The sequence below is a fragment of the Leucopleurus acutus genome (genome assembly GCF_964270905.1).
Source record: "Leucopleurus acutus genome assembly, chromosome: 5".
NCBI classification, from domain to species: domain Eukaryota; kingdom Metazoa; phylum Chordata; class Mammalia; order Artiodactyla; family Delphinidae; genus Leucopleurus; species Leucopleurus acutus.
The window spans coordinates 60,719,728-60,743,076 of NC_139147.1; the positions used below are offsets into that span (position 1 = coordinate 60,719,728).

Below are 23,349 nucleotides of genomic sequence, written 5' to 3' on the forward strand. Positions count from 1 at the left end.
TTTATTTTCCTGCATATTACTTACAGTGATCCCCAAAGGGCTTTCAACATTATACATGAAACGGATGTGGTCTGTCGATTATTGCTCTCTGTATGGAGGAGTGAAGTTAAGATGAGTGGTAGTGGATGGCTTTCCAGGTCTGAGCCTATGGCCAGGAATGGTAAGTCTGATTCGTTGGAAAGGGACACAAAGTGCTAAGCAGACAGTAGAATTAGACACAGGACGGGGAAGCTCATATAAGCCCCTGTACTTTAAAATGATCCATTTTGGGGCCATACAGATGCAGGAGTCAGATATGAACTCCATTTCCTTGGCTGAATGACCTGGGCATGTTACTTCACCTCTTTAAGCCTCAGTTTCCTTATCTGTAACTTGAGAATAATACAGTTAAGGACCTGTCTTGTGAAGGTATTTTGAAAATTAAAGCGATAAAGCACTTTGCACAGAGTATGGGATCATTTCAAGAAAAATTCCACTGGTCCCTTCAGCACAAAGGAAGCGGTGATAAATGAAATCAACTGAAAAATGGCTTCCATGGCATGGGGAAGCCAACACAAGATTGTGAAAAAACTGTTTCAGGTAATCAATAAAGCAAGTGATTATACTGCAGCTGTGCAATTCAGAGTTAAGGGTCTAGTCTCAGCTACAAATGCTAACGGAAAGAAGTGGTACCATGAATAAAATGTCAGCGAATAGCATAGACAGAGGATTTCTTAGCAGGCAGCAACTGAACTCTGGAGGCTGAAAAACCAGACAACAAGTGGAGGAACAGAAGAGGCGGCAGTGTCCTTTACAATCCCATGGGTTGGGGAATAGTGAAAGCATATATTTGTCTCCATTTTTGGATGCCTGCTCTCTAAAGCATCACTTTTCAGCTCCTTCTTGTGGACCAGCACTGACACTCTACCATGACTGACAGTGAGAAAAAAAAAAAAAGAGGAAGAAAGATACTGTTAGGTTAGTAGATGCAGAGGGTCTGCCCAAAGTTTGGGGCTGAGCCACCCCAATTCTGAATAGTGACCTCTGTACTGGGGGCTCAGCAAGAACCCATTTATTCTGCTGAATCTTTTTTTATTCTAACCAGGCTTCTCCTAGGCTGCAAAGAGGACAGTGGATGCTGTTACCAGGACACTTGTTTGAAACACGGTTCCCACCTGTCTCTCGCATTCTCTTGGCCTCTCCATCATCTGCTCTAGCATACACCTTCCTTCAGGTGAGTACAGTGGTGGTGGTGGTGGTGGGGGGTCAGAAAACCAAGCCTGGATGCTTAGTGAGAGGGCAGACAGCAGGGAAGGAAGGGGCGAGCAGGGGTAGGGGAAGGTGGCTACTGGCAAGGAAAGCAGAAGGGGTCCTGGAAATTGTAAGTCCTCTGAAAGGGGAAAATCAAGACTGGAACAGAAAATGGGAAAGGTTCCATGACAAGAATGGAAGGCGCTCAGCTCGGGTCATACAGAGCCTTCACTGGCTGGAGAGTCTGCTCTCCACCCAGAGAAGTCGAGTTGGAGCTGGGCCTTCACGACCGCCTGCCAGCCTTTCTCTCCAGTTCCAGGGATGCAGTCCTGGTACCATCTTGGACTGTGAGGCTGTCTAGCGGGGACTGCCTACTGGGGACACACTGCATTCACAGAACCTCTGTGGCTTTAGCAACAACTAAAAAGTTTTGGTGTCAAGCAGAATTTTAAAGCTCTCAGGGACCTTCACCCACATTACTTGACTTTTCTTACAACTTTATGAGGGGGTAGATGTTAACAGCCCCAGAAGATGTTCTCTCCATTAGAGTGGTAGAATAACATCCTGCAGGTCCCTCTACAAGTCAGTAATAGCTGAGAGTATGACACCAGCTGAGCCAGATATCCCCTCCTTCTCCAGTTAACAATTTCCTGCTCTCTAGATTATGCTGCAAAATGTATGATGCTGCTATAAAACATAACATGTAAGTTCCTAAATGGCTTGGGTAATTTTAAGGTATTACAGGTAAGTGCTTTCACATAAATTATGTTATTTGATTCTCAGAGCAACCATGTAAACTAAGCACTATTAAAATCTGTACCAAGGTGACAAAAAACTGAGGCTCAGACTGACTACAGAATTTACCTAAAATCACTAGGTCAGAAAGTGGTAAAAATCAAGGCTTTCTCACTTCAAACCTTATACTTGTTCATTACTTCACTGGCTTGATACAATTAACAGCCCAAGCTCTATGTGAGGATGATCACATCACGATCTTGATCTCACCATTATTACTATATGGATGACATTGTTATGTGACTATCATCACTATATCTATTTATATAAAATTCATGGCCCAAATAGCTGAGCTTCTTAAAGTAACAAAGAAAATAATTAATCGTCCAGAGGACACTAATGGGCATTACTGACTCTCGGGTGGGCTGTTGATACTATGATTCAGAAAAGGCCCAAATGTCTACCATTTGTTGGTGAAGAAAACACAAGTGGGAACACAGATATAATACAGTCTTTGTATATAGAAAAAGAATAAAAGAAATTTAAGTCTTGCTGAGAAAATAATGCATTTATATCTAAGTCCCCTGAATTAAATTCTCCTGGAAAGCATGCTTACATATTTTCTCCTGGAAATTGAGTGAACATTCATTCACTCACTCAACAAATATTTGTTAAGCAACTACATATGCCTGTATTCATCTATGGATTTTAAAGCAAAAGTCCTAAGATTGGGTCTTAAAAGAAAGTTCTGTCTGAAGAGCACTGCCAGATAAAATACATGGCACCAGGGCTTCCTTGGTGGCGCAGTGGCTGAGAGTCCGCCTGCCGATGCAGGGGACACGGGTTCGTGCCCCGGTCCGGGAAGATCCCATGTGCCGCAGAGCGGCTGGGCCCGTGAGCCATGGCCGCTGAGCCTGCGCGTCCGGAGCCTGTGCTCCGCAACGGGAGAGGCCACAACAGTGAGAGGCCCGCGTACAGCAAAAAATAAAAATACATGGCACCAGATTAAATCTAAATTTCAGATAACCAATAAATACTTTTTTAGTATAACTACACCCCATATATTGAATGGGACATACTTAGACTAAAAATTATTTGTTGTTTATCCAAAAATTCAAATTTAACTGGGCATCCTGTATTTTTGTTTGCTAAATCTGGCAACCCTATACCTGGTGATAAATAAATACCCTGAACGCCATCTTAGTCAGTTTTGTTATTATGTGTGCAACTTTGTTATATAGGGCAAAGTACGAACAGACAGAACATGGTATCTGAAATGTGCTCAGATCCTTGGAGAAAGTACTTAATACATAAATGTGCAAAGTATTTTTGCATTATTTCTATGGAACTATATCATACAATAAATAAACAACTCTGGAAATAGGCCACTTTTCCATTTGGAAGTGATTAGATATCATTAGAGAAGGATTCAACTCATTCATTGATTAAATATTTCTTGAATGTTTACTATGTGTAAGGTATTATGCTGGGTATATTGAAGTATAAGATATATATTTCTTTATATATCATATATATGTAATTATATATAAAATTGTTTCTGTTTTCACAAAGTTTACATTCTAATGGGCAGGCATAGAGGCACCTACATAAAGATAAGTCATTGTTATAAGTCAATGTTAAGTGCCAGAAGGGGACATTTGCCATGGAACCTTCCATATGCAAGATATTTGCTTCCATAACATAATTTATCACTATAAAATCAAGCTGTTGTCCATAACTATGTTTTACTTTTTCCAAACACATAGGTTCTTGTGAATGGAATTTTGGGGAACAATGTTATGTAACAAAAGCAACCTGAAGCCATCCTCCTTCTAATCACCCAGGCCATCTAGGGAAGCGATTCCCAACTTAGTGTGAATCAGGGCTTGTTAAAACATAGATTGCTGGGTTCCCTCACCAGAGTTTCTGATTCAGGTCTGGGATAGGTTCGAGAATTTGCATGTTGCTGCTATGGGGATCACACTTTGAGAAGTACTGCTGCCACGTTATCTTTGAATTTTCCCTATTGCTTGGCTTCCACATCTACGTTCATACCCAGGCTTATCCTCCTATGTCCTCTGTCTTTTCCTTCCCTCCCATTCCTTTGACTTTTGCTTTTCCTCTTAGGAGAGGGCATAGAGGAGTCCTGCTTTGTTCCATGACAGGATGGTTTGTGTTATCTTTGCTTTTTTCCAATTCTCTTGTTTTCAAATGTGTACTTAACTCTTGTTTTTCTTCCTCACAACTTTTATGAAGCTGCAGTAAAGCGAACTTGAGAAACTCCTAGAAGAGATGAAGTCCTACCATGGTTTGTTTGGCAGTAGATAGAGTGGTTTGGTGAGAGATTTTCTTGAAAAAAATCCTTAAGGGATGAAAAAAAAAGTTCATGTTATGGAGGAAGTTCAAGGGAAACCCAAGGGGTATCACATTGCTTCAGCATTTGAATTCCAGTGAAGAAGGAAACATGTCAAGAGTTTATTACTCAGAGATTGGAGATAGAGCAAAAAAACTCAATGCCTCTGGGAGTGGAGGGGCTAAAGTAACGATGACGATTTTTTTTTTAAAAAAAACATTAAGTAGTACTTTACCTTTTATGAAAAGCTCTCACATGCATAATACCGTTACAGCTACTCAAAAGGTGGGAAATTATTATTTCCACTTTAAACTCAAAGAAACTGAAGGTAATGAAATTAAATGACTTGCATAAGGTCACAGTTAGAGGAACCAAAACCGAACCCAGATAATCTAATTCCAGCACAGTCGTCTTTCACTATGTCCCTGCTCTAAGTTTCAGTGTTATAATCATTATGGAATATTCTCTACAACCAGAGCTTCCTTGGTTCTCTAAGGTAGAGCTTAGCTCCGAGGTGAATACGATGGACGACTTATTTGTTACAATCGCGTCCTTTCAATGAATATGTGGATCATTAACATGGAGTTAGAATTCAGGTCTCAGGATTGATTCTCTGCAGTTGTTGAAAGCAAGTATCATTTACATTAAAACTTGCAGTTGCTAACCTGCAAAGCCAGTTATCACGCATAGTGGCTGTGATGGAGAACCTGTTTCTTTCCTTTTAGCTCTGTCAAGCTACTCTTTCTTGGTAAGATTCTTTTATGTTAGACCATAGGTAAGAATACAGAATCCATCTCTACTCTTCCAAGTATTCTAGAAAGTATTTCTAGAATCTTATTTTAGACTAAAATTTGGACTTTCTGCAGTGGATTATTATCATTTCCACTGGGCTCCTGTAAAGTTGGGAGGCCCCACTTTTTTGATGTTTTCCCAAGAAACTGGAGAAAACTTTGTTTTGAAATGTCGGCCAAAGTGAATCCAGGTCCTGAATTACTTCCATATGTTCAGGCTGTCTTGCCTTTTGAAAACCTAGACTAACTGTTCCTAAACTTTGTTAGGTTATAGACTACTTCACTCAGACAAAAGTCTTGATAGAGAGATGACCGTTCCAAACTGCCACTGCCAAATGATTCAGGGGTGAAAGGGAAGACTGTTGATTCTTTTAAATGAGGCGCTTGAGTCATATATGTACATTTATCGCTCCTGGATGTGGCCAGGTTATACACACCAACAGAAAGACCTTCAAAATTTACTGAGGAACTTCATAGTTTACTAGAGATCTGAAGGCTACCCTCTGAGCATAACTCAGATTTGTAAAATGACTTTACTTGTAGCTTTTGTATCTGTGATGTCTAAATTTGCAAACCCATTGCTGGTTTTCTTATGAGCAAATCTAGTTATTTGGGTTAACCACAGAATCCTTTGGTGAATCCACTGAATAAATGTGTTTATACACCCAAAAGACACTTTTCGGTAGTACGCTAAAAATTTTATGTTCCAGATTTAAAGCCTTATTTCAATATGTGATCTAACAGAGTGTGTAAACTTTATATCTGCTAGGTCTACTGGAAGAGATGCAAAGAAGGTGAGTAGAAATGTTCATGGATCCAAGACCAGCAAAGTCAACTTTGGCTAAGAATACACTTCCACAAATGATCTCTTTTTTTTCCCCTTAATCCTTAATTTGATGGATTTATAAGACAGCTGCTCAGAGAAGGAAAGGACATAAACTATGGGAGAGCACTCCATAAACCATAAATTGCCACATAAATAAAAATATTACTATTTGATTAATTTACTAAATAATGATCATACCATACCACATGGAAAATGTCCTCGATTGATCTCAGGTTATTAGATATTCACATTTACCCTAAGTAAACATAGTGACTTACTACTACTACCTGATTTTCTTCCTGAATTCAGTAGTGAGTCACTATGTTTCCTGGAGGTATGAAAACTCATCTTTAAGGATTCACATAAACGCACATACATGGATTTACGTACTGTCCTGACTTAAGTTGAACTGCAAAGAAGGAGAATTGCATCTTAAGTAATGTTCTATTTCAGTTGCTCACTTCCATGTTGATGTGTCTGTTGCTGTCCTTCCCTTCTATTCCCCAATTTAAATTGATCTGCTTTATGTCCTATCCCCTAGCTATTCCTGCTAGCTGACCTGAGGAACAATGTTGCTTTGAGTAACCAACTTGTTTTCATGTATTGTAATTCATGTATGTAACTTCCCCCGACAATTTATTTGTCATTTAACAGGGACATTCTGGAACTAGAGGTTTACCTAGAGAGACGAGTGACTCTCATCATAGGAATTCCAAATATGGTGATCAACATGGGGGTAGGTATTTTCAGGTACAAGAGAATCCATGTGAAATCCTATCACACATGTAGTCCCTTATAGGGAGGAGCGTCCGTGGAGCTCTCGCTTCTATGCCTGTCCCACGGAACTAGGATAGGGCTCTGGCTGGGAGGTCAGGAGATCTTAGCTCTAGGATCATGAACTCCAGGGATGAAAGACCATCTTGCCCAACTACTCGCCTGATGGATGATTGAATCGCCTGTATAACATCGCTATGAAATGATCTTCCATTCTCTCCTTGAACACCTCTAATTACAGGAACTCACTCCCTTTGGAAGTTGTCTGCCTGTCTTAGAGCAACTCTGCCTGTTAACAAACTTCCTATTTTATTTAACTGAATCTCTCTATAGCTTCCATTCATTGGTCCATTTCTACATTTTGGACCCAAACAGAACAAGCTTAAGGGATCTTCCCTCCAAACCATTTAAATAATACTAACAGTGTGAACAATAGCTACCATTTATACAGTGCTTATTATGTGCTGGAAATTGCTTTAAGAACTTCATATATATTAGTTCATTTAATCCTCAAAACAGCACTACAAGAAAGAAATATCACTACTACCCCCATTATATAGACAAGGAAACTAATGTATAGAAAGGTTAAGCAACTTTGCCAAGAGGACAAAGCGCAGTAGGCGCTTTCAATTCAAACCTAGGCACTGTTGAACACCTCTGGCACCTCAGCAATGACTCACATGCCATGGCTTCACGTCCCTTTCCATCTTACTCATACTCCTCTGAGTGTGCCCCAGTGAGTCTACTGTCCTTTCAAAAGGGAGTACACAGAACTGACTGTGGTATCTAGATGTGGAAAACAGAGAACAAGCACTAGAAAACAGAGCAAGTCTATCAGTCCTCCTCATTTCAGGGACCATAAATGCAGCCTCCGCTTGCATCAGCCTTGTTGTGGCCTCCTCAAGCTGATGGTTCATATAAAACTTACTACAGACTAAAACCCTCATCCCTGCTCTGCCTACATGACTTTGTCTGTAACACAAGGTGACTGGAGTATATGATCTCCAAGGACTTTTCCAGTTCTAACCATCCAGGATCAAAAACATATTTCAAAGTTCAGTGAAGTTAAGGAATGTTGTGCCTGCAAATTCTGTATTAGGTTTTCTCATTTGGCCCTTTTCCACAAAGGGTTTCTGTGACTTTGTCTTTCTGTGACAGGGCACTTGGTTCCTGTGATGGGGGCATAGTCGGGGCTTCTAGAAGATGGTTTACAATGCGGTCTTCCTTAAAATCTGAAAGATGACTCCGTACCTTCCCTTGCACCTGCTGCCCTGCCCCCCCTTCCCCAGCCCCCTCAGCCCCTCCCCCTGCTGCCAGCTCTCCGAGGGGGGGGCGGGCTGCGCTCACCTGTGTGTACGAACATGTGCTTGACGTAGTTCTGTTTGGCGGTGAAAGTCTTGTTGCAGAGAGTGCACTCATAAGGCTTTTTTTCGCCCTGCCCACTGGCTGTGCTGTGGCCGGCGGATGGGGCCAGGGGCTGTGGCGCTGGCAGCTGTGCAGTAAAGGTTGACAGGCCGGGCTGGGACACTGTCACAAACTGGGTCTGCTGGCCTGCCAAGGGCTGTGGCAGGCTGAAGAGGAAAGGCTTGGGGCCGCTGCCCGCGGGCTGGGTGGTGAAGAGGGCCGGCAGGTAGGTGTTGCCGGCTGTGCCAATGACCTGTGTGTTGCTGGTTAAGGTCAGAGGCATCCTCAAGTTGCTGGTGAGGGTTTCCGTCTGGCGTAAGTAGAGCTGGGTGCTTGGCAGTGGCTGCCCGATGGACGTGTTGACCGCAGGCTGCTGCAGGGCGCTCTTGTCGGAGCTGTTGCTTACGGCGATCACCGTGCTGTCCAGCTCCACCTCGTTGCTTCTTTCCGGGGACGAGGCACCGGTCTCTAGCTGGTGCGGCTGCGGGGCGCCCTCAGCCGGGGCTTCCGCAGCCTGCTCAGGTTGGGCGGATTCGGCCTGGCCGTCCCGCGCCGCCCCAGGCCCGAACTGCTGCTCCACGGAGTCGGGTTCGGTGCCTATGGAGGAGCTGACGCCCGAGTCGAAGCTTTCGCCCTTGGGTTCACTCTCGGTGCCCTCGGCCTGGTCGGTGTCTTCCGTACACTCCTCGGACTCGTTGCGCTCCAGGATCTGCACCCTTTGCTGCCCGTAGTAGTCGTAGTCGTCCTCCATCTCCTGCTTGATGTGGATGTTGCCCACCAGGGTCTGGATGCGCACCGGCCGGGGCTGTTTGCGGCAGTGCGTGGTCTCGGGGGTGGTGGACAGGTATCGCTCCATCTGCTGTGAGCGCTCGTGGATGCGCGTGATCCAGCTGGGGTCTTCCATATGGTGGTCGCGGGGCAGGCCGAGCGCCGTCTCGTGGTGGCTGACCACCGCACCGCTGTAGAAGGAGCGCTCGCCGCTGCCGTTCTGCATGGAGCATGCATAGAGCGCCGAGTAGATCCTGTCCACGCTGTGCTGCGGGTGGCTCTGCAGGTAGCCTGATTCGGTGTCGCTGCTCTGGCCCGAGGTGCCCGACTCGGGAGTGCCCCGTGGCGTGTCCTGGCCCGAGTCCTGGATCCCCGGGAACACATCGCCCACGTTCTGCGACACGATGCGCGTGCACTCATCGATGACCGTTTTGATCTGCAGGATGCTGGCGGCCGTCAGGATCTGCAGGGCTTCCGACTGCGAGACGCGCAGCACGCCACTGTACATGAAGTCAATGAGCTTTTGCACCGACTGCACGGACACCACGGACGGGATCTCAATGTCGCTGTAGCCCAGCAGCAGCTTGTCCTGGAAGAAGGGGCTGCCGGCTGCCAGCACGCAGCGGTGTGCGCGCAGCATGCTCCCGTGGATGCGCACCGTCACGTCACAGAAGTGGCCACGGTTGCGTTGCTCGTTGAGGGTCTCGAGCACGGAATTGCTGAAGTTGTGAAGGTTGATGCTGTGAATGCGCTCGGTCATCCCCTTGCAACTGATGTCACCTGCACGGCAAGAGAGACACAAGACAGGGCGTGGGTCAGAGCTAGCTGACTGCATCCCTAAAATCTAGGCCTCAGGTGGGCAATACTCATGGGCCCTAGAATCACTCCTCCCCGCCGCCTTGCAGACACAAGCAGGCTCTGTGGCTTTGCACAAGGGTCAACTTGCGGGTGTGATGTCCTATGGGAACAAGGCCTTGAATTTTGTTCCAGCAGTGCTCCAGCTATTTTGGTGTATTGAATCCATTTTAACCCCGTGGACCTTCAGCCAGGGTTGTCAGTTGAAGCAGAGCAGCCTAAAACACAGATGGGTCATTGCCTGCTATACTACAACTTCAGCAAAGAGGGACTGAAAGGCAAATGCAAGATTTGTTCTCATGAAACTCTGCCTCCACTTTAGGCTTAAGCAGGCCCTTTAAGAAAGCTTACATTTTCCTTAACTTATCAAAATTTCTTACTTTATTCATAGACAGCAAAAATACTTATAAATTCCTTTCCTATTAATTTATACGGCACATTCCCCAAATCCATACGAGGTATGCAAAAATTCTTGGAAAATACAACCCACTCTAAGATATCCACCCAACAGCTGCCACCATGTTTTCCAGTTGAGGGACAGGCTCTAGAATGCAATCTGTTGGCTAAAGGGGCACTTGCCCACTGCTTTCTGTATCTACGCATTTTTCTCATCATCTCTCACAACCTGTTTGAGTCCTTTCTAGGGTGGCTGTCTGTGATGTGGTGGTTGTCTGAATTTTCTGAGGCTTACTGAAGAAGAAATGTTAAACAGGTCAAAGATGGCAGTGTTGACCTGGGAGACTGGAGTACACTAGGTGACCACATTTGCCATTCAAACTGGGCACTTTTGAGAGTGAAAGGGAGCACGGTTGATAATTAGGTCAGGACAGCAGGAGTAAACCCTGAGTGGGATGTACGATCACCCGGAAATTGGGTGCTCTCTGTGCTTGATAGAGGGAGGTATCAAACAGCTCCCAATAGGAAGGCAGCAGTCAGCTACGTGGAGGATGTGGATAGCCTGACCTATTGCCACCCATATATCCCAGGCTGTGCAGGCAAGGGATAATATTGGTAACATCTAGACCCCAGATTGAGAAGGATAACAGGTGTCTATAACACTGAGTTTTAGGGCTTTCCTATTTTTCTACTTTACCTCTCTAAAGAATCCCTCTCTCCAAACCATTCTTCAGATTCCCCATTCTTGCCTTCACAACTGAACAATCAGCTTGAGGGAGGCCAAGTAAGTAGGCTTTCAAAACCAGGTGACCCAAGTATGGATTGTTGGCTGTGACCCAGATCCTTATATCTTGTTAGAAGTAACCCAGAGGTAATGGCCTACACACAGAGGAATGTCCACCTCCTCACTTTCTTTCTCCTCTGTCCTAGGAGAGAGGGCCAGCTCAGGGAAGTCTGAGCTCAACTAGGTTTTCTACCTTGCTACGCCCTACCTCCTCATGCTGTCTGAGTTCAGTGGATATGACCTCATTCTTATATACTAATTCATTTCCTTTGCTCTCAACTTTACATTCAGTCAGCCTCACCTATATCCACTTAACTTAGTAAATGCCTATGGGCTCTATGTTCTCTTTCAGTGATATGATTTGTGCAAAGTTTTACATAAGAGAATTCCTTCTCATTCCGACTTCCATTAGGTCTGTTAGTGCCTAAAATATTTCATTAGGCTACTGTTTCTATTTTTTTTTATTTTATATAAAACAAATTGTCTTTGTCAGGGTAAGGAATCATGATGAATCCTCTATAGCTGTGTTAATACAAAACATGGCACCAGAGGAAGGGCCCAATAACCTAGGAAGGAAAATTCAGGAAATCAGTCAACAGACCAAATTCCAACATCTTGCTGAGTCCCTGATGTATGTGTACTGTGATAATAACAAGAGCAAACACTTTTCAAGAGCTTACTGTGTGTCAAGTTCTAACTACTTTATGTATATTATTTCATTGAATCCTCACAACAACCCTATGATGTCGGTAGTATTATTATCCCCATACCTCAGATGAGGAAACTGAGGCCACAGAAATTAGGAAATCCACTCAAGGCCATGTAGGCAATTGGTGGTCGAGCTGGCATTTGAACCCAGGCAGTCTGGTTCTAGAGTTCACACTCTTATCTGCTTCACTGTATTGCATTCTTTGCCCCTGAATGAAGTCTGGCCCTTAGGTGTCCACTGTCTGCTGTAAAGCTGTGTGAAAATGTTTTTCCAGTATGCTCTCCAGCTACTTCTATACCTATCCATAAATTAGGATGATGTTCATGTTTCTAGGCCTTGGGACTTCAACATAGCCTCAGTCATCTAGTAAAGAACATTTTTTTGAAGTTTATAAATGGAACAGTGCAAGAGATAAAAGTGAGGCCTGGCGCTAAAATGTAGAGTTTTCTATATACAGTTTTACTATCACCAAGATCTCCATCATTTAAGTAAAATGGTAAGTACTAAAACTGGTTGAGTCTCTGATAAAATCACCATCTCTGAGTAGGATGGGCTTCTTAAAAATTTTTTTCCACACAGGTGAAAACACTCTTGAAACACACAATTGCTCATAGCACCACTTGCAGTTATATCACTAGAGTTATCATATATCACAAAGAGTTGTCTTCTTTCTGATAATTCTGGGAAGAAGCTCAATCACAATTATCATAATAATTAATAACCATGTAGCGTTTTACAGTGTACAAACTCTTTCACATGTATCATCTCATTTACTCCTTATAACAATCCTATATGTTTTCAGGACAGGTCCTATTATTACTATTTGATGTAAGAGAAAGTCGAGGCTTTCAAAGTATCTAAATGACTTGCCCAATGTTTTACATAGCTAGTAAGTGGCAGGGGTGGGATTAGAACCCATGCCCCTTGATACTCTTTTTATCACATGATACTGGATTGCTGATGAATGAAACTTGGATTGCCCAAAGACTGAGGGCCATCCTAATTCTCAGGACGTAGAAGAAAAGATAAAGACGCTGAAAGTGATGATGGAGGTTGCTTTAGAGTTGGAAATGGTCAACAACAAGAGCTATCATTACATTACACATATTCATACATACACACACACACACACACACAGAGTCTCAAGAAGAAAATTCAAACTGCTTGTTGGATTGAACTGGTCAATTCTATCTAAATAATCAGGTAACCCTATGGAGATAATTACAACAAAAAGTGCTAAATATTCTGAGTTCCGGTTATTGCAGTAATGTTGTTACCAACTTCATTAGAAACCACAGAGACAAACTCAAACCTGCACACATATACACCTTGACCTGACTAGCCTAGCTGGATTTTTGTAGACACAATTTTTAAATGTTTCTCCGAGAGCACTGGTCCTGTACTGCAGTGAGCAGCCGTGAAAGGCTGAATCGTTTTGCTGATATGTGTACAGATGTGATGGGGGACCCTGCCGGTCCATTCAAGCATGCCTCGTCCCTCCAGCACACAATGCTGAAGCAAGTCCTTTCCCAGGCTTTCTTTCATTTTTAACACTAACACAGTGGGAAAAAGTTTCTGCCACGGCAAGGCAATGTCCAGGCTTTTGTGAAACAGGTCCTTTTCATCCAGTGGGCATTAATGTATAGATTCCAACGGAATAAATCTGAAATACTCTACTGTAGAAGATTTGTTCCCCATTGAAAACAAACCTTGATTAGATGGTTATTCAGAGACTGTATAGGAAGGAATGGTGTGAAAATGTTAACTCCATTCTTTCTTAGATTGGCACTGAATAGGCAATTGGGCTATTCAAAAAAAAACAAAACCAAAAAAAACCCCTCATCTACAAAACCATACAACTTTACAAAGATTTTGTGTGTCTGGGGATGCCACGTTACCCTCCCCTCCCAAAAAAACCCCACAGTGGTGTGAACAAAGAACTGATGGGGCAAAATGAAAAAAGTGATAAAAATAGTTCTCTGTGTGTTTTAAAATAGTAACCTACCTTCTCTCCACTAGAGTAAAAATGTAGAGTCAGCCTGTGATGGCATTCACCAGAACACACAAGGAATTCTACTCTTGAAAGTGATCATGTATTCTAAGTGATCGTGTTCTGTGAGTGAGCACAGTATGGAGGAGGCTGAGGCGGGAGCGAGTACTGGAGGGGTATTCTGCTTGTGGTGAAATAGCTGATGCAGGGCCTGGCTCTCTGTGCTGTAGGAACCCAGGCCCTGCCTGTCCCTGAAACGGCGGGTGTCCAGGGATAGGACTTAGCATGAGAATAAAAAAGCTGCCTGTGCACAAGGGAAAAGGAACAAGAAAGGAAACAGCAGGCAATACAATCTCTTTTAATTAGGTGTGAAATCCAGTCCTTTCTCAGCCCGGATATATAAAATGAGACTAGTGCAAGGGTGAGGTGTTGTAGAGGGAGATGGGAATTGGAAGTCTCTGTGGCTTGGAAAGAAACACCAGCTCTCAAATTAAAACCGAGATGAATTTTGGTCAAGTCAACAGGCCGAAGTCAAATGTCAGGGCTGAATAGCCCTTGAGCTTTCAATCTGGGCCACCAGGCTCACGTGCGCTAAGTGGGTCAGCACATGAAATAGGGCCAGGTGGCCAGGCCTCCACAAGCCAGCCTCTTATCACACCCTCTCCCAGATTGTGCTTTGATAGCATGCTGAAGTTGCTCTTTCCTATATCAGGTGATTAGTGATGATGTTAAACTCTCACATTTTGGTGCTACCTACCAAGCTGGTCCCACTGGGAGAGAGCCAGTTCTTGCTGGAGAAAGCTGGAATGCATGTGGCAACTCAGGCCTCTTCCTCCCCAAATCGACATCTGTTGCCCTGCCAGGGGCAAGACCTCAGTCATGTATATACTTCACCTATGTGTCGAGGGGATGCCTGCTGAGCCTCTGCACCACAGGAGGTTAGGGGTTGCTTGCTCACAGGTTCTGTCATCTACAGCAGATGGTCCTGCATGTCCCTACCCCCTCATTCTATCTCACTGGCATCTCCACCGTCTTTGGAGGGTGGCTCTGGGGAAATCACTTATGCAAGTGAAAGGTGGTAGGCAGACCAAGACCTCTTTCTCCTACTGTGGCTCCATACACCTAGCATATCCCAGCTCTCATTGCCCCTGCAGGCGAACTACGGGAAGGTCATCAGCTTACAACAAGGAGAGGTGCGCTGCTTTACTTCTCCATTCCTGGTGATAAGGGGGATGCTTTGGGCCATCTCCCAATGAGAGTTCTCCCTTACCTTCCAGGTTGTCTTAAGCCTGCGCTACAGGAACCATTAGCGATTTCATCATTTTCTTTTTATCATCAGTAACAGAATTCTTCTCCTAAAACATAAATCAATTCTTCAACTTTCAGAAATTTAACTTTCAAACATATTTTCAGGAATACACGACCAATGAAAGTTGGGAGCACCCTGTATGTACTTTTATAGTCACTGCTTATTATTTCAGGTAGACAGAGATATTAAAATTGCTAACGCTTTTCTATTAAGGATCTCAATATTATGGTTGGGTATGTCTTTTATATTACTTGAATTTTCATTCATATGTGTAATTCATACATTTAATGAAATTTCATCCATTCTGGAGCACATTTTAAGTATTTAAAGGTCCTTAAGAAGCATATGTAGTGGTATCTATCTATCTATCTATGTCTATATCTATATATCTATATCTATATCTATCTATCTATCTATCTATCTATCTATCTATCTATCTATCTATCTATATACAATACAGTACTACTCAGACATAAAAAAGAAGAAAATTTCGCCATTTGCAGTAACGTGGATGGACTTGGAGGGCATTATGTTAAGTGAAATAAGTCAGACAGAGAAAGATAAATATAGTATGATATCACTTATATGTGGAATCTAAAAAATACAACAAGCTAGTGAATGTAACAGAAAAGAAGCAGATTCACAGATATAGAGAACAAACTAGTGGTTACCAGTGGGGGGGAGGGGCAATGTAGGGTGTGGGGGAGTGGAAGGTACAAACTATTGGGTGTAAGATAGGCTCAAGGATGTATTATACAACACAGGGAATATAGCCAGTATTTTGTAATAACTGTAAATGGAAATCAACTTTTAAATATTTTATAAAAAATTATTTCAAAATGTGTATTACATATATGTATTTCATATACTTATATAATTGTAAACTCAATAAAGGGACCAGTGTCAGCATTATAGTTGTATGAATAAATGAGTTTTGTGACAAATAAACATTAAAATTTTACTTGAAAGAGTAAAAAAGTATTAGGCCACATCTTAGCAACTATATAGGACCTATGGTATGCTTTTCTATGTAAAATTTATCCTCGACCTCATTCAATTCCTTATTTTACTTCTACTCTGATTTCTTTTTTATAGCTATAGATAAATATATTTTCCTATTTATTAATGTATTGAATATTCTTTCAAGCCAACTTAAATCCATTTAGCTATGAGGTGAGGATATTATCAAACAATTAATCAACAAATAATTGTACATCAACTTTATGGAACCAATTCTAAACATAAGTTAACACTTCATTTTGGGGTATTATCAAGCCCCATACTTTATGAATTTATATACTTTGAGCATCTGATTCCAGTGGACTAAAACACTGAAAGTTCAAACACCTTTACTCTCTTACAGTACAGCTTGTGAAACGTAAGTTTTAAGGCTGTGAACAAAGGCATTGGATAGCTATAATCCTAGACGACATTCTGAAAGACACCTATGCCCTCATCCAAAGTTGAAATGAAATGGCTTCTTCTTGAAGAGGGAGGACCTGCTGGGACTAAGGAGAAAAATCAATGAAATCTGAGGCTGATGCCTTTAAATCCTCTTATATTGTAAACCTTTTGAGACACCTTTTAGGAGTTTGATTTTTTTTTTTTCCTAAAGCTCTTTCCTTACAAATTTAGCTGCTGCCCTATTGTAACCTTTTCCTTTGTTCACTAAATCTAGGGAACAAAAACACAGAGATACTGCATCTGTGGGTGGGATAAAAAAATGAACAAAATGATCTACTTAAATTCACAAAGGATGCAGTTTGAACTTGCTTTGGATAGGCCTTAAAGAAGGGCCCATATATTCAAATGCACAGTTAATAAATTAGGTCCTTTATTTTTCTTGAGAAGAAACTATACACTTAAACAGTGTTTATATAAAAACAAGCATCTTTTTGGGCTTCCCTGGTGGCACAGTGGTTAAGAATCCCCCTGCCAATGCAGGGGACACGGGTTCAAGCCCTGGTCCGGGAAGATCCCACGTGCTGCAGAGCAACTAAGCCTGTGAGCCACCACTACTGAGCCTGTGCTCTAGAGCCCGTGAGCCACAACTACGGAAGCCCGTGTGCCTGGAGCCCGTGCTCCGCAACAAGAGAAGCCACTGCAATGAGAAGCCTGCACACTGCAAAGAAGAGTAGCCCCCGCTCGCCACAACTAAGGAAAGCCCACACGCAGCAACAAAACCCTATGCAGCCAAAAAAAAAAAAAAAAAAAAAAAACCCAACCAAACAAAAAAAACAAGCATCTTTTTACTTACTAACCCGTTCACCTTTTTGATCTCTGCATCATCATATACTTATTTTTTAAAAGGAAAAACAAAATTTTAACTTCAGTGAGTTCAAAGATCCAGCATAACTCCCAGGAATGGCATTCTTTTGGAAAATATCATCAACTGGTGATGAAATATAGTTAGGTAAGAAATTAGGGCTTCCCTGGTGGCGCAGTGGTTGAGAGTCCGCCTGCCGATGCAGGGGGCACGGGTTCGTGCCCCGGTGCGGGAAGATCCCACATGCCGCGGAGCGATTGGGCCCGTGAGCCATGGCCGCTGAGCCTGCGCGTCCGGAGCCTGTGCTCCGCAACGGGAGAGGCCACAACAGTGAGAGGCCCGCGTACCGCAAAAAAAAAAATTAAGTTTTTGACCTTGGGAAAACTTTTGTCTGAACTTCAATAAGTGAGAAAACAGAACCCTATAGTGTCATTTTAAAAAAAGCTTTTTGACTAATCACGGAGCTTCCCAATTCACAGAACCTCCTCTGTAGCTTACTGTTCTGAAACTGCTTTTGAAGCATATCTTCAGATTCATGCTCAAATGATCTCTTTGCTTGTGTCTCCCTGGAAAAAAATAAGTTGCTTCCATTGTGACAGCTGGTTTTTAAGCATAGCTGTTTGTTGGTAGGAGGGGGCTAAACTCTTTCTCTATAGAAAGAGTGGACTTGAGCCATGTTAGACTGTACATTCCTACTGAGGAATGAAGGCCTTCTATCTCAAAGTAACAAGGAAAAGCCAAGGAAAAAGGTAAATTTGTTTTGCTGGATGACTGGTTAAGATAGAAGCACAGAGGTGATTTGATGTGGGCCAGTTTAAGAAAGTAGCAGAAACTACATCTCAACAGCCCACCTAGGGTGATCCATTATAGAAGCAGGCACAGGATTTCCTTAAGAAAAAATAAGATGTAAGTTCCTTTTTGGCTCATGCTGAGATGAAGAAGAGTCTAAATAATTGTTGTCAGAACTTAAAACCTTGGGAAGCCCTGGTAAGTAAATGAAGTGGAAGGCATACTTTGTAATTATTCTCATTAGGAGTAAGGTATTGTATTTTTATTTTATTTTTAGTATATTCTTGATGTATTCTCTTATATAGTATTTTATTATATTATTTACATATTACAGGAAAAAAGATATTAAGCTCTAAGAGTCTTCTATCGCTCTAGGTAACATTCTAATTATCTTGACTTACTTCACCGATTTGATCTTATTTTCTCAATTTTCCCCAAATAAAATCTCTGCATTAATCTAAGAAGTTGGACATTTTGCCATCTCTTGATGTATTGCATTCATTCTTAGTTCTCTTCTCCTGCTGAATTTGTCCTGAGTTCTGAGATTCTTGTGCTTTCTCTACTTTACCAAATCTTATGTACCATTTGAGAACCCTATTCAAAGTTCTTCCTTCTCTGTGGAGCCTTCTTTGATTACTGAACTCCATCCTGAGTTTTCTCTTTAACTAGTTCCCACTGATGGGTGAGGTAGTAAACTGAAACATTAATTTCTGGTTTTCCCCCATGGAATTAGAAGACTTTCATAATAATAAGGCGATTGAGAAAGACCAAACCTTCCATACCGTTCTGGGCTCCCTTACTGCAGGGACCTGTGACTTTAGAACCCAAATCAGAAGTTAAGCCCTAAAAACAAAGGCCCAAGACAGAAGGCTTTGTTTTTTTGAATCTAGGTCCTCTATGGGGAATTAAGCTGGGCCCTTTCTGGATGAGGTGGGGGACACGGGTGCTTTGGAGTTAGACTGAGGTGGCCTGACAGAGGAGAAAAAGAATCAACTTCTCCTCAAATGAGAAAGGTGCCAAGGTTTGAGGTCTCTGCCTGTACACGACTCCAGCTGGGGTGATTGCTTGGCACACTTTTGGAGGCTGGACATAAAAAGACACCCAGTTGAGAGGAACAGTGATGCTCTTGGGCTGGGCCCTTGCTCAACAGAGAGGACCATTGTGAAGTGTGTGTCTAAACCCAACTAACACAGTAGTACCGGGCAGTCAGATGTACCAGCCAAAATGGCATCTTTGTCAGGTAGACAAGTAATGTTGATGATGAAGACCATTAAAGACTAAGGATCTGACTGATCCCTAGATTTTATGAGTCTTGTATAAGTCTAGGGAGGGGAAGGGAGCCCTAAAACTTGACAAAATTTCTTGCTAACTTAGTGATAGAGGCCTTGGGTTTAATTTTCTATAGAGAAATAAGGAAATGTTTCTTGTACCTGAATGTTGTAGGATAGGTCTGAACTTTCTAACAGTCCTTAACAGTATATTATTGATTATTGTGCCTTTCCATTTTTCTGCATTTGTGCCCACCTTATCTCTATGAGAAGACTCCCAGCTTCCCGAAGGCTAGCACCTTGCCTTGTTATAAGTACAACTACCATCACAAATGATCAGATCCCGCACGCTGCCCAGCACACTTCTTTCCACTGAGGGGGTCTTGTCTGAGGGCTTACTTGCTCAGCTCTCCACCACACATCACAAACATGCCAACAACAAGTAGGCACCCTGTGGCCCCTGAGGGTGCACCTTTCCTCTGAGCTATGTCTGCATGATGTAATCCCAGGGATCTTTGTGCCCCTGCAGTTCTGGGTAATGCTCTTCACCCTGTCCTTTATCACCGTACCCCCTCTCATCAGGGAAGTTCAGTGTTCAGTATGAATTCAAGGTCTAAGGCAATTGGTTTTTTTATGTGTTCACTGCATTTCCCACAATCTGTGCTCCTTCATTTGTGATTTCTGACACATGCCATACTGTTCCATCTCTTTGGTTCCATTTCCCCCAAGAGACAGCTCATTGGGTCCTCCTGTCATCAGAAAATTCAGTGGAATCTTGCCACTCAAAGTGAGAAGAGACAGCCAATCTGTGATGTGATATAAAAGTGATCAGGCCAAACTCCAGGCACTCTTGCCTAACTTAGTGAAGGTAAACTGCTCGGTAACAGATGTTACAGAGATTATCTATCAATCAGCTTTGATAATGGGTATTTATATTTGCATAAACAGTGTCAGGGATTGTTTAGAATATTTTCACTTGGTGGCCACTGGGTGTCCTCATTTACAAAGTAAATATGCAATATTTAGTGTGGGTCACCAGAGATGATAAAAAGACACTAGTTTTCTCTTTGGCCTTTCACATACTGGATATAAACTTATTACTGAACTCACAACCAGGTCACATATTAGTACTGTTTAAAAAGGTTCAGGTCAACTGTTAAAGTTTATAATCAAAAGTAACTTCTGCAGATTCCAGACATGAATTTACAAGGCTGCTTCCTCAGTCAGGGGGACTGTGATCCCGCTATGAGAATGAAGGCGTACTCATTGGAAAATTGGCATGGGACTCCGGCTATCTGCCGAGAGAGTCAGGAGAGAGGGGCAGAGATGGTCTTAATTTATTCTTGAAAGAAAAGAGAACACCAAATATCTCCATGGGATATTTGTTAAATTCTGTTTTTATCTCAACTTTTCTGAAAACCAATTAAAAATAATAATGAGAAATAAAATATGTCCTTTGCTTGGGAAACCTGAAATAATGTGAAAAATAGTACAATAAGCTGTGTCATATAATGGTTATCAATCATTTCCTATTTAAAGACAAAGAATTAAGGTATTCCTTTGTGGACCAATTATCCCACGTGTAAAAGAAAGAAGCTTGTGTTTCACAAGGATGCTATAGGACAAATAAAATAGAATCTGAAAGCCTATAGGGTTCCTAAGAAGAGAAACAGTATACAAGATAGATTTAAGGCATTACTAATCTTCTAATTATGGGTGAGTCACAGTTGTGTGACTTGTTCCTGATGGCAGACAGGAGTCAAGGCCAGAGCTCATGCAGCAACAAATATTTACTGTTTCGACCACACCAAGGCACTGCGTGTGACATACTTCTGGGCAGTCACTTTGTGTTCCCTAAAGTGATTTTTGCATGCTTGGGATTGTCAATGTTTTTAAATTTATATCACATATATCTCTGATGAGATTATTTCCTTGCATGGCCAAAAGGATTTGTTTCCCCACCTTGCAACTTCTCAAACTTGAGATAGAGAACTATTACTGAATATATAACAATACTTGCCTTCAACTAGCTAACCTTTTTCAAAAGCAAAGTTAACTGTAATTTTTTTTTTCACTAGTGTATATCCCCAGATTAATAATTATTTGCTGGCATGTCATTTCAGTATATAAATCAGCAATATGATTCTGTGCCATAACCAACAATTTATACAGATAATATCAGGGAAACTAGGAAGATCCGACAGCTAGTCACTGCCTTGCAGAGATGCTCTCTGGTCTTATTTGGCTTTGCTTAACAGCCTTTACTGCTTTTAAAGGACCACCCACCCATGCCTCTAGGACAGCCATCTGTAACTCTTAATCAACTGTTTAAATCTGCAACAGTGCACAACAGCCAGGTCACTTTCACCCTGAGAGTCTACTAAAGGATCTCCAGGTATTCAGAGCATATGGAGAAATGTCTCATTTCTTCTAGGATCCTTAAATTCCTGGGATCTATAGCATTTTCTAGCCCTTTAATTAGTAGATTCATTTCTGAACTACTGTAACCCTAAGACACATATCTGCAGAGCCCTCCTGATTGTGTTTTAAGCTACGCCTTTCTCCTTTCAGTCTCCTCAGTTTGCTCTTTTAATTTCACTTTGAGTACTTCTCGAGGCTCGGTGACTGAGCTCCACACAGCGCAGGTCTTATCTGATGTGCCGGCGCCTGGTGTGGTCTAAGACACACTGGCGTTTTGTTCTTGAAGTATGGGACTGATGTTCTGAAACCTAGACTCCAACGCAAAGGAGATCATTAGCCCGTTTTGAGTGTCTCTCTTCTTCCCGCCTGGTCTCCTCCTACCCTCCCGGATACTTCCTTAGTCCTGTGCACTGGCAGCAGATGGCAACCATATTCCAAGGCTGAGTATGTACAAAACCGTGCTATGGAGAACAGAGTGGCTTCAAAGTTAGCTTTCTATTCAAGTGGGATGGCGGGGACTTCTGGAGGCGTGAACTCATCTCTCATTCATTTAATCCTCCATGTGTTCATCCAGGAATTTGTTTTTTGACACATCTTTCTACTGTCCAACTGGTGGAGGGAGGGTGGGTGGGAAGTCCTCTCTGGAAGGCCCTTCCAGCATGAGGGCCCCAGGATTCTACACCAACCTCTTGTTTCCCTGGGCCAGCTCTGCCTGCTGCAGATCACATCATGCCCTTCCCGTGAGAGGGGCTTGGGAGCACTGCGTGTGGAGTGGATTTCTCAAGAACTGTCTCCTTGCTAGACTGACAGTCACACGCTGTCCTTCCTAGGCAAAGCTTTTTCACCTGGGAAAAGGGTGAAGCAAGGAGGAAGCTGTGGGGTTGCAGAAACCTCTGCAGGATGGCACCGTAATGGGAAGTGGGAGTGGGAAAACCTTTCCTTTTTGTTGTTTCAAGGTTTGCTGGAACTTTCCCCTAATCATCTGTTTGAGCATCTTGAAAAGAAGTGTCTATTTGCATGATATCTATCAAAAACAGGCACCAGATTATCCTACAAAGTCGACCTTAACCCTGCCATATTGCTACTAGAATCAAAACATGTAGCAGCCTACATCCAACAGAAAGGGATTCTCTTTTCCCAGCATAAAAACCAGAGGGTATCTGTGATACACTTTGTTTTGTAGGTCTGCTGAATGAAAATAATTAGGTAAAAAATCAGTAACTGTACTTTTACAAACTGGAGCGATGCTCACAGACACACTATGCTCTCGCTTTTGCTCAGTTCTCCCTACCACGTTCACTCATTTATTCATTCAATAAGTATTTGCTGAGCACCTACTATGGCCAAACACTTCTCTGCTAGGTGCTAAGAGTTCAGCAGTGAACAAGGTAGAGTTTATGCCCTCACAAATTCTTCCACCTGGCCAAAATAAGCACTTAATAATTTAACTGCTAGAATATTCCTCGAGGAATAGGAATAATTAATTTGTCTTACCTAGTATTTCTTCTGACTCTTTCTCAAACATGTTTCTTGAAGGTCCAGACTCCTTTAACCAAGAAGTTCTGTCTTAAAACTCTATTTTTATATTCATTCCTTTCTTGGCTACAATGTTGGGAGTTCAGATTGCAACGGCTACATTTTTTTTTTTTTTTGGTGGGATTGCAACCCTGAGGATCCTTAC

The 23,349-nt window shown here is 42.5% G+C and overlaps 1 protein-coding gene across 20 annotated transcripts in view; it reads right to left on the bottom strand.

Annotated features, from left to right (window-relative positions):
- Nucleotides 1-23,349, bottom strand: part of ZBTB20 (zinc finger and BTB domain containing 20) — a 799,009-nt gene that overhangs the window by 7,293 nt on the left and 768,367 nt on the right. For all 20 annotated transcript variants that reach the window (XM_082839976.1, XM_082839970.1, XM_082839961.1 and 17 more), the window contains one exon: nucleotides 8,057-9,661. In XM_082839976.1, coding sequence (XP_082696102.1) covers nucleotides 8,057-9,661 — 1,605 coding nt within the window. The remainder of the gene's footprint in view (nucleotides 1-8,056; nucleotides 9,662-23,349) is intronic.